Here is a 17,445-nt window from a genome sequence, read left to right on the forward strand (position 1 = left end):
AAAAAAAAAAAAAAAAAAGCAAAATCAAATTCCATTGAAGAAAAAAAAAATATGGCAACGAGAGGAGCTGCTGTTGCTGCTGCATCTACAATATGGAAGCACCGAAGAAACCCTTCTCTTCGATCATTATCAAACCATTTCAGTCCCAGTTTCAATCCTCGGATCATCCCTACAGGTACATATTATTACATGTACTGTCCTAAGATATTTAACATATATATAGGGTTCTTTCGGATACAGAACAATTTGCATTGATCACGGAAATTTTTGTTGTTACTTGTAGGGTTTAAATACCAAGTTAGGGCGATACAAGGAGGAGCAAGTACTGATCCTGTTATTACAACACCATTGAAGAACAGAGATGATCCCCCAAAACCTCAAAACTGGAAAATCAAAATGCTTTACGATGGAGATTGTCCTCTCTGTATGCGTGAGGTCTCTAATAATATATATATATATATATATATATATATAAACTATGTTCCTTGTTTATGCTGTTATGTTCATTCATTTGAAGAGTTCTTAAAACTGAATTATTTTTCTTGTTTATTTTGGCAAATTTAAAGGTCAATATGCTTCTGGAAAGGAATGAAAAATATGGAACTATTAAGTTTGTGGACATAAGTTCCATCGATTATTCACCGGAAGATAACCAAGGGCTTGATTACAAAACAGTAAAATTGTTGATCTATTAATCTGTTTCAATTTGTTTCATTCTCTGTTTTGGTGTTCTGAGCTTTCCGATTTAATCGAGATCTTTATTAGGTAATGGGGCAAATACATGCCATTCAGTCTGATGGTAACGTGGTTAAGGGTGTGGAGGTAAGTATATTGCATCATTGTTAAGTTTAGGCCAAATTTTTGATGTTTTTTTTACCGTATTCACGATTTGGTGTAACGTTTTCAGGCATTTAGGAGACTGTATGAAGAGGTTGGGCTTGGATGGGTTTACTCTATCACCAAATATGAACCAGTAAGCTTCTCTCTCTCTCTTGCAATATTGAATCCAAGAGAATCTTTCTCGCTCTGGTTAACGGGATAACGCGTGATTTACTCGCAGATAGGGAAGTTAGCTGATGCTGTGTATGATGTTTGGGCTAAATATCGTCTTCAGGTCACAGGTGCAATATGTTTAGATCTTTTTTCAAGGTTATTTGATTATTTATGCGTTGAAAACTCGATATCTTTGTTAATTAGGGAGGCCATCTTTAGAAGCTATTCTTGAAGCAAGAAAGAAAGATAAGGTAGTGACAAAGTAAAACATTCATTTCTATCAATTTCCCAATTGCAATATCTTACTTGGAGAAACCGGTCGACGATGTAATTGTGTTTGCAGGTAGAGACATGTGGTGAAAGCAAGTCGTGCAAGATGTGAATTCTCTTCACATTGATACTCATTGAATTGTTTACAATCATATACCAAAACCAGTTTGGAGTTGCATATTCTTCTTTACCTTACCAGCTTTATGTGAGTGTGAGCGTTTGTATGTATTTGATACAAAGCCCCTTACATAAATCAGGATACATCATATATGAACATTTCACAGCAAATTTGAAACTGTAGAGGTTTCTCCTATATGGTATTGTTTTTTTGTAAAGGTTAGCCAAGTTTTTTTACTAATGTTATAAAAATACATTTTAGAATATAAGATTGTAGTATTTATTCCCCCAGAGCCATATAATAATGTCTTAAACTTAAACAATTGTTTTCATTTTTTTTTTGTATAATTAATCAAATCTTATCAACTGGATAAATTAAAACATTACGCATCTCCATCATTCCCGCAAGTTTGTGGGAAAACCAAAAACAAAAGAAATGCAGTGCGTCTCACATGTTCTCTCTCTGGGGCATTTAATCAAACACCTTCCATGCACCAAATCGCACACTTTTCTTCGGAGGAGGTTTCACTCCAACGCCTTCACTAATGTTGCCGTCAGCACAACAACTTCATGTTTCAAAAGCCTCAGTCCTAGCCAACAAGACCAAATCCATCTCTACGTCGACACCCTTCTCCAATGGAACCAGGTCTATCTCTACCTCTCTCTCTTGACCTTTTTGCTGAATTAACTTGTTGGGATCTTTGGAATCATTCTCGAGCATCACTTGTCTGCAAAAGATTCGTGCTTTTCTAATCAAATTGAAAGCTTTTAAGCTTATTGCCCACCAAGTGTTCGTTGTAAGTCCTTATGTCAATGGTGCTCTGTGGGTTTGAATTGGCATTGTGAATGTGCAGAAGATGAATCTTACAGCAACTAAAGAAGCTGAAGAAGTAATGGAGAGACATATCGAAGATTCTCTTGCGATATTGCCTCCTATAAAGACGTCTTACAACTTGCATTCCAATGACTTGTTTGATCAAATCAATTTAATTGATGTTGGAAGCGGGGCTGGTCTTCCTGGGTTGGTTCTAGCTATTGCTTGTCCAGGTGCTGCTCATTAGCTTCAGATATGTTTATGCAAATTTTTGTCAGATTATGCTTGTTATGGTGTTCCAGATTAGTAATAAGCTAAGTTCTTGTATTTTAGATTGGAGAGTTACTCTACTGGAGTCGATAAACAAGCGTTGTGTTTTCTTGGAGCACGTTGTGAATGTCACCGGGCTTACAAATGTGAATATTGTTAGGGGCAGAGCAGAGGTATAGTTTTATCCTCTTTCAATTTTTGGATGAGTTTCTGTAATAGTTGGTTCACTAGTTTAGTTGGCTACTCCTACTCTTGGATTCGCTAGTATCTATGGTATCTCAACTTAGATGCAGTTTCTGACGTTCTGGAGTAACTCTGTTTTTTGTATGTTTAGCTGACAACTTAACTTAATCCTCTACATGCAAGAAACAGCTGAGAGACTTTCCTGAGATGATAATTTGTTAATGGTTCAATCAAATCCTTGGATTAGACTGTAAAATTGGAGTATATTTGATGTTGATCTGTTAATGAATGTTATTTTCTCGAACTACACTTTTATATAAAGCTTCTGTTGGAAATTATGATTCATGATTGAGAAAAACACTTCTCGTAATCCGGGACTGCTAAATAAATCTCACTCCCTAGCTGTGCTCCTATTTGTGTAATTCTTTTGTGACATAATCGCCAGTAAGGTGACTCTGAATTATATTGTCCTACTTTTGTTATAGAACAGAGTTGTGGGCACGATGTTATGTATAGAGAGAAGTTTGATTTGGCTATTGCAAGAGCTGTTGCGGAGATGAGAGTTTTAGGTATTTTTGTTACAAGTTCAAGCATGGTAGTGCTAGTGGTCAGAGTGAATCTAAGTTGTTTGTTATGATTTTTTCAGCTGAATACTGTCTTCCTCTGGTTCGGGTTGGTGGATTGTTTGTAGCTGCTAAGGGTCATGACCCTAAGGTAGGAGTTCTCATTTGTGACATATTGTTTTCGATTTATGTTTTTGAAGCCGTTATGTTTTCTGCATCCGTTCTTTTAACCTAAATGTTTCATGGTTTTGTCAAAAAAACAGGAGGAAGTTCAAAATGCAGAAAATGCAGTTCGTATGTTGGGTGGTTCCATATTACAAAGTAGTCCAGGTATGTTTTCTTTTGGCTTATATATATGTTAACAAGTTTAGCTGAAGACACTTACATGTCTGGCATTATATCATAGGAGGGAATAAATACGTTATTGTACTTTATTGAAAGTGAACGTTATAACAATGCTACAGAAGAGGATAACCCTTGTTATCTTGGTTACTCCTGATGCATCTCTTGCTAAGCTGGGAAATGTTTGATTTCATATAATTATATGCTAAAATAAAACTTTTATTAATAATATAAGCCTACGAAATTCGGGGAAAATAGAAAGCTGTGATTTTTGGATGAATTAGTAGACATAAGGTAGAAAAGTGTGGTAAGAGTTTGGAACTACCAGGAAACCTGCAGCGCAATTGTGGATAAAATGATTTACATTTCTTGTTTATAGTTTTCGATAATCGGACTTGTCAAATATGCTTGCTTGGAATAAATTTTGCTGTGTCACAATGCGCTGCAGTGGATTCACATAGCCCATACGGACAGAGGACAACGGTTGTTTGTCGTAAAGATCACTCCACCCCAAAAAAATATCCACGTGAAGCAGGTACTCCGTCTAAATTACCATTGTAAATTGTACTCAATCATTTCCTTTAACCTTGATTTGTAAAAAATTAAAAGCAACATTTATATCACTTCACTTGGAGTTCGTTTTCTGCTGCCAGCTTAATATCTGTCTAGCTTATTTGTTTCGAAGAGTTAATGTAGTAGACCTCACCTCTGAATGAATTAGCTTTTCTTTTTCTAGAATTAGTGTTGATTCTTCTTCTTTCTTTTCTTATACGATAATGCCATTTGTTGAGAATCTTTAGTGATGAAATGGGTGCTCAAACTAAAGTTGATAGGTGACCAAACTTGAATGTCATGTGGAGCATAGAGTCAACATTGTACCCATTTTTTTTTTGCATCTTCATTCTTTGGTTAGCCTAAAGAATTGTAGTTGGCATGCAGTCATTTTATTTCGTTCTGAATTTGAGCCGTTGAAAAAGTGTACACAGCAAACAATTCTCGTCTCTTTTTGGTGAGTGCGCTGCTTGTTAACATTGGTGTTGATGTGTTTCATTTTTAGTGGTAATCTGGGAAATGGTAATGTTGAAAATGACTTGGATACCTAACTTATCCATCATGTCTTAGTTATTCAAATTAGGTCAAAATTTAGAGAATATTAAAAAGAAAACAGAATGTTGTAAGTTGTAACCAAAGGAGAGTAGGATCCAGTCATATTTGTGGATGACATCATACATTGTAGCCATGTGCTTTCTTCTTTTTTATTCCTTTCCTGCTCTTCAGTGTTGTTCCCCAATTATTTACTCCATTTGTCTATCGTGTTTTCATAAACCTTTTTTTTTATTTTGTCTTTTTAGTGGATAGTGTCACGTATTTAAAATCTTAGTATCCGATACTAAAATCAAATTTCGTACCCGTATCTACTGTCACACATCACGTGTACTTCAGTCTTATGGTCGTTATTTTGGTCTTTGGATGCTATTGTTGTCTACGGTCATATATATGTTTGTTGTAGTCATGTGGACCAACTAGAGCCATTTATATCCGTTAGTAATATCCATTAACATATATTACCTGAAAAAAGAATAAAAGCAAAAAAGCTTGAGTTCTCTACTTTGTAGTAGTAGCCTGGTATGGGGTTAAATGATCCACAAGGAACGAATAAGGGGAATAATATATATGTAAACCCTGCTTTTGTCTAAAGCAAATCCTGTAAAGAGATGCTTTTTCTCTTAATTATTCTTTAATATACTTTTTGATAGAAATAATAGAAGATTAGACAAACTACTTGTCCTACTTTGCATATATTTTATATGCTATTTGCTCCAATATAATATACTTCTTTAACAAAGATATTTACCTACTTGGTTTTGATAGATTCTGACTATCATAAGAACGCAGGACTCGTTGTCAAATCAAATATTATAGTGTGAGTCCTCTTCTTATCCAACTAACATAGTACAACATCACACATTACACACTTGTTCACCTATTATCCCAAAAGATAAACTCACACAAAAACCCGTCAACTTATCAATATAGGAAAAAGAAACAATCCAAAATTGAATGATAAAGTAACTCTTTTATGAGGTTGGCACCAAAATCTGCCAAACCTTAACTTGAGAGTCAAGTCCTCCACTATAAATATGATAAGAAGTCTCTGATGGTTTACCGGAATCACGAATTGCTCCGGTCAAGCACTTAACTGGTCCTCTGTGTCCCTCTAACACAGCCAAGCACGAATAATCAGTCGCAGAACATTTCCATAGCGTCACCGTCTTATCTGCAGACCCACTACAAAGTATGTCCGAAACAACCGTGAGGCATAGAACAGCCTCTGTGTGACCTCTTAGCATTCCAGCAACGCCATTGTTTCCACCTTCGTCTCTTTCCCAAAACAATATTGATCCATTGGATCCACCCGAATGTAAAAGAGAGCCATTGTTACCGCTTAGTGCCAATGCGTTTATACCCGAATTATGCTCCAACAATGTTGCTACCAAAGAATGTTTCTTCTTTTTCTTCTTCTCATTCTCCTCATAGACGTTCTTCCTCCACACTTTGATTCTCTGGTCAGAAGATCCTGTGTATATATCTCCGTTTTTGGATAATGCCACCGCATTGATTGCATCATCGTGGGCGTTAGTGAAAGACTCTAGGCATTTAAAATCGGTGGTTCGCCAGATTTTAAGTGTCCGGTCCCATGAAACAGAATAGAGTAGCGTTCCATCTCTTGATAAGGCTAAACCCGAAACGGCGTCTACATGGTGAACCCATGAAGCTTTCTTGTGCCTCCTTATTTCAACTTGGTTCTTTGGCATCAAACACTTTACGAAACGGTCGCTCATAGTTGGCATCGTCGCTAAATGCATGTACTTTTTACCACCCACGTCTTCTTCTTCAACGACGTCGTTTATCTTCCACACACGTATTTTTTTATCTTGGTGTGCTGTGAAGAGTTTATCAACCAAGATTACCAAAGATTTCACTGCTCCTCCACCCCCTCTTTCTTCTGTTATTACATCACCCGTGCTTGATGCTTCCGCTAACGTTTCTAACGTCTTTGCATTCCACAATCTGACAACTCCGTCGTTGGAGCCTGTGTAAAGTCTCTTTCCTGTAAGGGTTAGAGATGAAATGTAGGATGATGTATGACATGCAAGAGTGGCAATACATCGATGAAGTTGTAGAGAAGAAGAATTGATGATATTCATGAGAAAAATCTTCTTCTTCTTCTTCGGATTCGTGGCGTCGTATCATTATTGCTTGTGAAGGAAGATGGAGCCAATGAGCAAAACTTGGAGGTGTAATATAAAGAAAAAAAGGATTGGTGAATAGAAAGGATGAAGTTTGAGGGAAAAGTAGTCGTGGAAACAACGATTGGCTCCCAAGACTAGGACTATTCTAATATATTTTCAATTTGGACCCTTTACATTGTAAGCAAATCTGACCGAAAACGAAAAGAATATATAATGTGATGGGATGCAATATATAGTTTAAAATGTTATATTTTATTGACACAATCTTGTTCGGTAGATTTCTCTGTCACAGAAGTGGAGAAAAAGGTTAAAGGATGGCCCTAGATTAGTATTTTACTACATTTGCTTAACTTCGGATTTGTGTTTCATGTGTTGAATTTTTACACAATTTGGATGTGTTTGATTCTACAATTTTTCCACCGTCATGGAAACTGAAATTAGCCACAAACTGGTAGCCGAAAAGACTAAGTACCTTTGTGGCCAATCGGAGACTAAATAATCATATATGTTCATCTTGTGGTAAGTACGTGGTTAACTTTTGAAATATTCAACTTGGCCACAAAAATATTTATGACTATTCTTCGCAATGTTGAATGATTGTATCAAATTAATAAAAAAATAAAAAAAAATAATGATTATTTAGTGAAAAGGAAGATGAATAAAAAAAATTACTAATGAAAAAAAAAACTTGTATTATAACTAACAACATCGTCATGAAATTCCTCATCCTCATCATTTTTATCATCACAATATTATATTGTAATACACCAAAATTTAGATAAAATAATAGGTGTAGGTAGAGAGGCTTATTAGCTTTAAAATAACTGATTTTGTTAAATTAATATTTCATCAATTTTTTTTTTTAACGGCTTCTTTATTACGAAAACTTAGTAGTTATTACATCTTAGATCATGCAGAAGAAAAGTAGGAATACATGAATAAACATTATAAGAACTATTATCTGGTAAAGAAGTTTTTGCCAATAAATCAGCTGGTCGGTTGTTTTGTCTTGGTGTCCAAGTGAAGTCAACTTCTTCAAATCTGGTTTTCCAATAGTTGATTTCCTTTATCCAGTTGTAGCACCCGAAGTTAAGAGTTTTGTTATTGAGAATCTCTGAAATGCTTTTGCAATCTCCTTCAAAAATTAGTTTTCGGAAACCTTTACACCAACTGTGTTGCATTGCGATGAGGAGAGCTTGTAGTTCACTATCTAAAGGAGATGTAGTCATAATTCCAGTAGCTTGTCCTGCATCATTGAATACTCCTCTTTCATTCCTCAAAATCCATCCTGCCTTTGATTGTCTTGTAACTGTATTGTAAGCGCCATCATAATTGCATTTTATCCAACCTATCGAAGGTTGCTGCCATATCGTGGTAGTTGTTGCAGTCCTATTTATAGGACCAGGAGTAACTATCTCACAGTTCAAACTTTGAATATACTCTTGTGCTTGTATCCATTCCTCAGCATCCTGCCTTGCTTTAACCAGTGTTGAAAACCATGAATAACTCCACTACTGAAAGACTAGATAGTTTCGACTCGTCCATAATCTCCAAAGGATTCAAATAGCCAGTTGATGTAGGAGATGATCACTTTGTGCAATAAAACCAGATAGAATAGCCTCCATCTTATCCTCTAGAGAATTTGTTGGCATAAGAATAATATTCAGAGGTAAACCTGAAGCTCGCCAGACCATTTGCGCATATGGACATTCAAACAAAATGTGTTGTGTGGATTCCTCTGCTTGACAACATCTCTGACAGGTAGAATGAGTACTAATGTGTCTTAGTCGTAGATTCTCACCACTTGCTAGAGACTTTGACAGTATTTTCCAAAGGAAATGTTTGATATTTGGTGTTGTATCTTGTTTCCAGACTTTGTTCTTTAGAGCCGGGTTGCCTGGTGGTGGCCGGACGTGTGGATCAGAGTACAACTGATTTGCCAACCAATACGCAGACTTAACAGTGTATATCCCATTCTTCGTATAATGCCAGCCTAAAATGTCTTGATGATTCTGATTGCAAAGTTTAAGCGAGAGAATTAGATTTGCATCTTCTTCAACAACCTGTTCCCGGATAATTTCTTCATTCCATTGGCCAGTATCTGCGTGAATCCAATCCTTAACCAGAATAAACTCCGTTTGTTGACTAACTGCTTGAGGTGGTCGGAGTGGATGTAAAGGAAGCCATGGATCAATCCAAGCATTGATCGTTGAGCCATCTCCGACAATGAATCGCATACCTTGTTTGAGAAGATCTCTACCTTGAATAAGTGATTTCCAAACGAAAGATTCTTTTCGTTTTTTGGTTGCATTCAGTATTGATGTATCACTGAAATATCTTGCTTTAAGCATTCGAGCCATTAAGCAGGTTGGATGTTGAAGTATTCTCCAAAATTGCTTACCTAGCAAAGCGAGGTTGAAATGCTCAATGTCTCTGAATCCCATGCCTCCTTCTGATTTGGATCTTGCCATATGATTCCATGCAAACCAATGCATGTTCTTTTTAGTATCGTTGTCTCCCCCACCAGAATTTTGATAGGACAGAGTTGATTTCTTCACATGTATCTTTTGGAAGCTTGAAAATATTCATAGAATAGACTAGGAGTGCTATAGCAACGGACTTGAGACGAACCTCTTTTCCACCTGCTGATAGAAATCTTTTGTTCCATCCTTGTGTTCTTGCTTTGACTCTATCAGTTAAAAACTGGAACATTTCTGCTTTTTTCTGTGTTACCTCTTCTGGTAGACCAAGGTATTTACCTCCACCTCCCTCGTTATGAATACCCAAAGTGCCTCGCATTCTTGTCTTTACTGCTGGTTTAACTCTTGATCCAAAAGTTATTGCCGACTTGTTTAGATTGATTGTTTGCCCTGAAACCTCTTCATACTTACTTAAGATCTATTTTATTGCTTTGCAAGACTTATCATTGGCCAACATGAAGAAAAATGAGTCATCATCAAAGAGAAGATGAGTAATGGATGGCCCATGATCACTTATCTTCATGCCTTGCAATTGTCTCGATGTCGCTGCACTTTTAACCATATGGGATAATACCTCTGCACAGAGAATAAATAGATAGGGAGACAGAGGATCTCCCTGCCGAATCCCTCTTTCTGGAGTTATGGAGCCATGAGGTGTACCATTTATCATCACAGAAAAACTAACCGTAGAAACACATTCCATTATCCATTGGATCCACCGTCTATCAAAACCCATATACTGCATAACTCGTTCTAAAAAACTCCATTCCAGTCGGTCATATGCCTTCATTATGTCTGTCTTTATCGCCATGTAGGATTTAGACTGCCTCTTTCTCACCTTCAATGCATGAAAAATCTCATGTGCTATGATATTGTTGTCTGTGATCATCCTTCCCGGAGTAAAGGCTGCTTGATTCTCAGATATGATTCCCGAGAGATGTTTTTTGAGCCGATTTACCAGAATCTTGGATATGATTTTATAACTGACATTACAAAGAGCGATTGGTCTGAACTCCTTCATGGTTGTTGGTGCTTCTGATTTTGGGATAAGACAAATATTGGTGTGATTTTGATGTGGTGCCATTCTTCCTTCGTCAAAGAATCTTCGAACTTCATGTATAATGGTGTGTTGAATATCTCCCCAAAATTGATGATAAAAAGCTCCAGTAAAACCATCCGGTCCAGGAGCTTTATGTTTCCCTATACTAAAAACTGCTCTTTTGATTTCAGCAATGCTGACTTCTTTAGTTAGATCCTCATTTATGTCAGCCGTTACTCTACTTTCAAAATTCTGGAGAACATCATCTTGGTTAGTTGATGAAGGTCTTGATGATTGAAAAAGCTCTCCAAAATAATGAACAACAACTTCTGCAATTTCAGTATCACCTCGACGATAAACCCCATTTTTATCTGTGATGGAGAGAATTTTGTTTCGGGCATGTCGCTCTTTAACAACTGTATGGAAGAATTTGGTATTCTTGTCACCTACATGAGTCCACGTATTCCTGCTTTTAATTTTCCAGAAGATCTCTTCATCAATGTATGCTTGATTGAGTTCACGTTTAAGTCGTTGCCTTTCTGTATGTGTAGATTTTCCTGATGTGATTGCTTTTTCCAACTGAGCTCGTATTTGTGCGATCCTATCCTCAGCATTAGTTCTGTTTCGTCGCTTCCATCTAGAAATTTGTGTCCGGAAATTCTTCACCCGATCAGAGAGTGTTGTTGTACCCGAATCCTGATTTTGATTTCCAATCCAGCCTGCTAAAACTGCATCTCTGAAGCCATCTCTATTCACTAGACGACTATCATACCGAAACCATCCTTTTCTCTCTTCCTTTTTGTCTGAAATGTTTGTCACCAAAGGTCGATGGTCTGATTCCCCATACTCAAGAAATAGAGTTTCTGAAGAGGAAAATAAAGCATGCCATTCTGCCGTGGCCATAGTTCTGTCTAAGCAACAGGTAACAAAGTGTTTCCCTCTTTTTCCAGCCCAAGAAAATCTATCACCATCTGACTTAAGATCAGTGAAGCCACAATTTCTAACCATGTTCCTGAAACCTTGAAAGCTAGCTTCTGGTCTTAAACGACCCCCTTTCTTTTCATTATTGTTGAGAAGATCATTGAAATCCCCCATTATAAGCCAAGGTAAGTTCCTTCTATTAATTCCTATTCTCTCTATCCTTTCCCAAACATCATTCCTATAACTTGGATTGGGATGCCCATAGACAAAAGAAAAATGGAAATCACCTTCATTACTTTTAACAAAGCAATCTACAAGATTAGGGGATTGAAAAACTGCCAAAGAACAACTAAACCTCCACTAAGACCTAGAGGTGGAACTGTTACATAATTGGGAAATCCTAATTCACAGGCTTTGTCACGAATGTAATCATCCTGCTGCTTTGTTTCGGATAGGCAAATGATGTCCGGGAGATACATCCGAGATATCTCCTTAAGGCGTCGAACCGTCAGGTCTATGCCAAAACCGTGACAGTTCCAGCAGGTTGTCCTCATGGTGGAAGTGGTGGTTCTGGGCCCACCGCGCCTCCCACTGGTGTTGTTCTCGTTGGGACTGTTAGGTGCAATTGAATCTTCGATCTTGTCTGGTACTGCATTGCTTGGTCCAGCTTCATCCGAATCATCATGCTTCCGCTTGCGAGATGGTGGAGTGTCGTCATTCTGATCTGGTTCTGAGACCGTGAAATCACCTTCGTATGCAATGGGGTTGCTAATACAGGAAGGGATGTGTTCCACACCTAGAATGTCACCACAAGAATTTGGGAAAATTGGATAAGGATTGAACAATTCGTTGTTGTCCATTTCCCTCGCCCACATACTGGGGTTACCCATTTCCTCGAAGACATAATCATCTTCATCATCTTGATCAACAGGACCATTATTCTCCTGAGCTGCTGCATGATCCATGTCTTCGTCCGAGTGTTCTTCAACATTTATCTCTCGGATCTTGACCCCTCGGTTGGCTTGGCCTCGTGGGAGAGGTCTGTTGTCATCATCACTATCTCCATCCGAAGAGTCATTACCGCCTCCATTTTGGACCAGACAGTTGCCAGAATCATGGGTGAGCATCCCACAGACTTCACAGAACCCCCGAAGTCGCTCAAAACGGAACCGTAAGAGCGTATTAGTACCAGGAGTAAATTGGAAATGACGCTGAAAGCGTAATGGGTCATGGATATCCCAATTGATGCGAACCCGAACATACTCCACTTGAGCTGCAGCATGTTCGATGTAATCAACATCCATTAGTTGCCCCAAAGCCCGACCAATGTGAGCGACCACCTCTTGATTGAGGAATTCGAGAGGTATACCTCGGATTTGAATCCAAAAAGGTATGTAGTTGAGCATCACCATTGGCATGAGCGGCGTCCATCTTTGGAGTACCAACATTCGTTCCGCAAAAGCCTATGGACCACGACGTAGGACCATTTCCATGGATTCTTTAGAAGGAAAGACAAACTGGAACCGCCGCCCTTCAACAATACGACCGTGAACTAAACCACCCTGTCCCCAAAGACGGGGTAGCGCAGCAACAATTGAGCGAAGGTTCTGTCGCCTTGGGATCACCGGACGACCCATCAATATGAACCGATTCGCCGCAGCGGCTTGATTGACCACTTCAATTGGTAAAGCAATCGGAACATCATCAGCACCCAAGTCGATATCTTGCATTGCTTTGCGGATATTGTCAGCCATGATTTGGAGAGCTTTGTAATTAGACAGAAAGAGAAATTTGATAGAAATCGAGAAGGAAGTTGATGGATTGAGATTTGGGTTAAGATCCAATTTATACTGCTCGCTTAGAGCGGTTGAGAAGATAACTGGCACATATTGAGACGTGGTACTCAATATGGAACTAATCGCCAGGGAGTGGGAGAGAACCTCCACGAAACCCACTCCGCCGCGCCACCAAAACTCAACCGTTTTCACGACAGCGAGAACAAAGCAGAGAAGATAACCGCCAGGAAATCGCCTTTACTGTCGCCATTATAAAAAGTTTTTTTTTTTTTTTGTAAAAATATTTCATCAAATTATATTTATTTTTTCATATCATGAGAAAAATCCTATAGTTAAATGTGTTTTAAGATCGATCAGTTTAAGTATGAACGACTTGTTGGCAATAAATAATTTACAGTATTATGCTAAGTGCGGACCAAACAACAAAAGAAACATTGTGGTGATATGCATGCTTAGTCATCAACTTTGCCGAGTTTCTAGGATTAATAGCACAGCGTGATGTAGCGCATCTCGACTCTTTCATATCTTTTATTTATTTTGTGGGCTGCGCTCGCTGTCAAATAAAGGTGGATCTCACGGCATGGGAACCCTCTAGTTAAGAGCGGCATGAAAGGCCACATACAACGGGAGTGTGATGTTAACTCACATTATCGGGGTATAACGATTTTAGTTCACACCAATGACATTGTGTTTTCTGTGAGTTGTACGTAGGTGATTACTGATTGTAATACTCATATTATTGAAAGACAGGTGATTTATGTAGAGAAAATTAAGTTAAGATAACTAATATGATTACCCATAAGATAACTCCGTATATTTAAGTCATTTTTCTTGTTGATACGATATCATAATAGGTTACCGTACGTGTAAGCTATAACAAAAGTAAAGGATGCGCCAAGTTATTTTTTATTAAGTGCGACATGGTCACAGACAATGACTTGCGGTAATTTCCACCGTTAACAAGCTGGTCATATAGATCAGATCAATTCGGTGGGTCTAATTAAGTATACTTTTATAAATAATAAAGAGTTAAGGGTAGGTTAATGATGATATAAATATATAATGTTTATTATGATATGCGACACAAGGTGGTGGACTTTTTTTTATAGACTGATTGAATTTATAAGTATCAATATATGTTAAAACACACAAAAAGTAATCCAACATAAGAAGAAGCAAAGCATTAGTGTTTATCATCTCTCCATGTGCTCTCGCATATATAATCTGATTTTAACAGATTGGTTTGAGACTACAAATCATATTATTTTTTTCGCAGGCCGTGTAGAAGGTGAACAACTTGGTCTTCTTCACATGTGTACATCTAGATTAGCTAAGTCCGCAACCTGCTTTAGGAACACATCCAAATTTTCATCTAAGCTTTTGTGGTCCTCTATTTTGAAGTTCTTGTTAGATAGGGACACAGTCTTGTTTTCTTTCGTATGCATGCAAGTGCAATTGGTTCAAAACCCTGCTAAGTACTTGATCCTCAAGACTCATGCTCAACATATTAGAAGGGTGTAGTCTGAAGATCAGAAGGTTAATGTGGAATTAACCAAGTGTTCGAAACATTCCGAGAGAAACAAAGGGTTTCTGGAAGCTGGTTCAGCTTGAGAATCGTTGGTTTAAATGAGTCCGGTTTAGGCTCAATCATTCACTGGTACGTTGACACGTTCCGATCTCTCACTTGTCACACGTTTGCACGTGTGAAGGTTTGTTAGACGACTTATGAGTGTCTAAGCTCTTCTTCTTTTTTGTGTCGATTCAGTTGTAGAGAGAAGTGACAAGTTGTAGAAAGATAGAGATCTGAGCGATTGTAACAAACGTGTGTAAGCTCAAGTTTAGGGCATTCTCAATGGAGGTTGCTCTGGAAGTTGCTAATGTAAATATATTTATTAAAAAATAATAAAAAGAAAAAAGAGAAGAGAAAAAAAGGAGTACCATTTTTTGTTAGAGAACTTTGAAAAACGTTTCTCAACAGGTGTTATTTATTTAGTGGTACAGATATTGAAAAATAAATAAATAATGAAAAAGTGTAATAAAAATATATTTTTTTAGGTTTTTAAGAAAGTTTTACCATTCCTCTATTGTAGATAGTCTTAGAGCTGAAGTATAGTGAATTCCGGTGTATCATCGCCTCACATCGAACCCTAAACTCGTTAAATCTGTTTGTGTCGTTTCGTTTCCGTTCTCTTTTTTCTTGTTTCTGATTTTCTTCTAGTTGATTGGAGTTCGTTCTTATATTAGGGTTCACTATATTTTTAAACCTCTTGTCCTAGTATCTCTAGTTGACACAAAATATTGTGTTTTGAAAAAAATAAAAAATAAATAAATAAATAAATCTTTTCCAGCAAAATTTATTACTTCATATATGCATGAGTTGATTCCACTCTTTAATTGACGTCCTTGTGTTTCCTCTAAATATATTCCAGCTTAACCAATCTCTTTCAGAACACGATACTACAAGAATGAACACAAACGACTTGTAAAGCCCCGACCGCCACCTCTTAGTAGGCCCCATGTCCAATCCTAGTCCATGGGCTCACCTTCCTTAATGGACCTCACGTCCTCTCACTAGGTCCGTGAGCCCATCCATATCCGACGGTCGGTTTTCTACGTCAGGGAGGTTTTAAGTACTTGTTACTGTCCCTACAAATCACCACATGATATTTTCCTGTGTTTTGTCCTCACTCGCACAGTTCCGACAGTCACTTCAGGGAAGGTCACCCATCCTGAGACTACTCCAGCTCAAGCATGCTTAACACTGGAGTTCTCTCAGGACCCTTGACTGAAAAGATAAGTGCACTTTGGTAACATAGGTGGCCAAATATTTATTTTAGACCTCTCCGCAAGTCCCTGAAACCGGGGTGTCACAATTAACCCCCACTAACAGATCGCAGGACGTTGCGCACCAAGACCGTCACCCCCGACGGTGTGAGCCCACTCGACTCCACACTCATCTGGGTCCAGCTCTGATACCACTTGTAACGCCCCGACCGCCACCTCTTAGTGGGTCCCATGTCTAATCCTAGTCCATGGGCTCACCTTCCTTAATGGGCCTCACGTCCTCTCACTAGGCCCGTGATACTAGGCTTTTTGTATGTCCTAGCAGGTTCAATTAACCTTATGCAGTTGTAATACTTAAGGTGTCAATCCAGTTTGGAAACTTTACTAACAATTAAGATGCAATCAAGAAATCACAAGTCAAGCCAATTCAAAGAGAGTGTTTGTCTAACAGTTCTAAAATGATGACAATAAAAAATGATAATGAGTCACAGAACTAGAAACGAGAATGCATGACAAGAAGCGAAAATGAATAAAAACATAAACGAGTCTAAGCATGAACTAAAAAGGCAAGAAACGAAACAGTCTCAGGAATGTAATAAAAATCAGAAAGAAATAGGTCCATAGAGTATTTAACATGCCACAAGCAAACCATCCCTAAACAATGAATATCACTTCTTAGCTAATCCAATCTCGCTAGAGAAACATGATCAAGCATGGCATGAAAAAACAAGTTCATTCACTTCAATAAACATCCTAGACAACTAATCTCTTAGGCTAGGAACGTAAGTCTCTGGCAATAGTTGGTCAGACATTTCATCGAACATCTTTTGGGTGCGGAAATGTCTAAAACCTAGTTCAAATTGATCAGAGAGAAACAATTATTTCTAACTCTAGTCCAGAAGGGAATCATACAAATCAAAGCTTAAACACTCTACATCCTAAGATCCTCCACCTAATCTATCCCATCCTCAAGAACTACCACACTACTCAGATCCGAAAATCATCATCAAAGATGCAAACATAGAAAACATTGAAACAAACATTCTTAGGTAGATAAAAATAAGATGAACAACTTTGTAGAAGGAATCCAATACAAAAACTGAATAATCTCAATGAAATCGGAATACAAAGTCTCAGAACGTATTTGGTGGCTAGGTTAACCTTAAGGAAAACAAAACAATACGATATATCCGATTTCCCCAGCCAAGACTTAACAAAACTTATTTATAGTAAAAACATGTAAATCCCTAAAACTTAAAACGACAAGGTGAAGCGTCGGTTTGGGAATCTCCTGAAGCGTGCAAGACAGAACGTCTTCCTGACATGTGCATCGAGTCGGAGTGGGAGACAGTGGCTCGATTGCTTGGGTGAGAGTGGCTCGATTGGTACCGTTGAGAGTGGCTCAATTGGCGTCGCTGAGAGTGGCTCGATTGCGTGACTCGATTGCGTGGCTGAGAGTGGCTCGATTGCTTGATGGAGAGTGGCTCGATTGCTTGGCGGAGAGTGGCTCGATTGCGTGCTCGATCTTCCGCGTTTCCAACGTCTCCTAGACACCTGAAATACTCCGAAATGCACAATGTATGCCAGGATGATGCAAAAACTTCCTAAACATGCAAAGT

The 17,445-nt window shown here is 38.1% G+C and overlaps 3 protein-coding genes across 3 annotated transcripts; 2 read left to right on the plus strand and 1 right to left on the minus strand.

Moving 5' to 3' along the window:
• On the plus strand, positions 11-1,666 carry LOC104725519 (uncharacterized protein At5g50100, mitochondrial). The gene is made up of 8 exons (XM_010444189.1): positions 11-175; positions 284-435; positions 567-674; positions 766-822; positions 908-973; positions 1,061-1,121; positions 1,198-1,244; positions 1,337-1,666. Exons 1-8 carry the CDS (start codon positions 52-54, stop codon positions 1,373-1,375), a joined length of 654 nt encoding a protein of 217 aa, XP_010442491.1. The 5' UTR covers positions 11-51; the 3' UTR covers positions 1,376-1,666.
• Positions 1,764-4,210, plus strand: LOC104725520 (ribosomal RNA small subunit methyltransferase G). Its single transcript, XM_010444190.2, has 7 exons — positions 1,764-2,026; positions 2,235-2,427; positions 2,528-2,637; positions 3,138-3,216; positions 3,294-3,361; positions 3,474-3,540; positions 4,001-4,210. Exons 1-7 carry the CDS (start codon positions 1,817-1,819, stop codon positions 4,111-4,113), a joined length of 840 nt encoding a protein of 279 aa, XP_010442492.1. The 5' UTR covers positions 1,764-1,816; the 3' UTR covers positions 4,114-4,210.
• Positions 5,495-6,952, minus strand: LOC104728755 (uncharacterized WD repeat-containing protein alr3466). Its single transcript, XM_019232432.1, is given in 2 exon segments — positions 5,495-6,750; positions 6,752-6,952. Coding segments are annotated over 2 exon segments (1,176 nt in total). The 5' UTR covers positions 6,808-6,952; the 3' UTR covers positions 5,495-5,630.

This window comes from Camelina sativa, chromosome 11, assembly GCF_000633955.1.
Source record: "Camelina sativa cultivar DH55 chromosome 11, Cs, whole genome shotgun sequence".
NCBI lineage: Eukaryota > Viridiplantae > Streptophyta > Magnoliopsida > Brassicales > Brassicaceae > Camelina > Camelina sativa.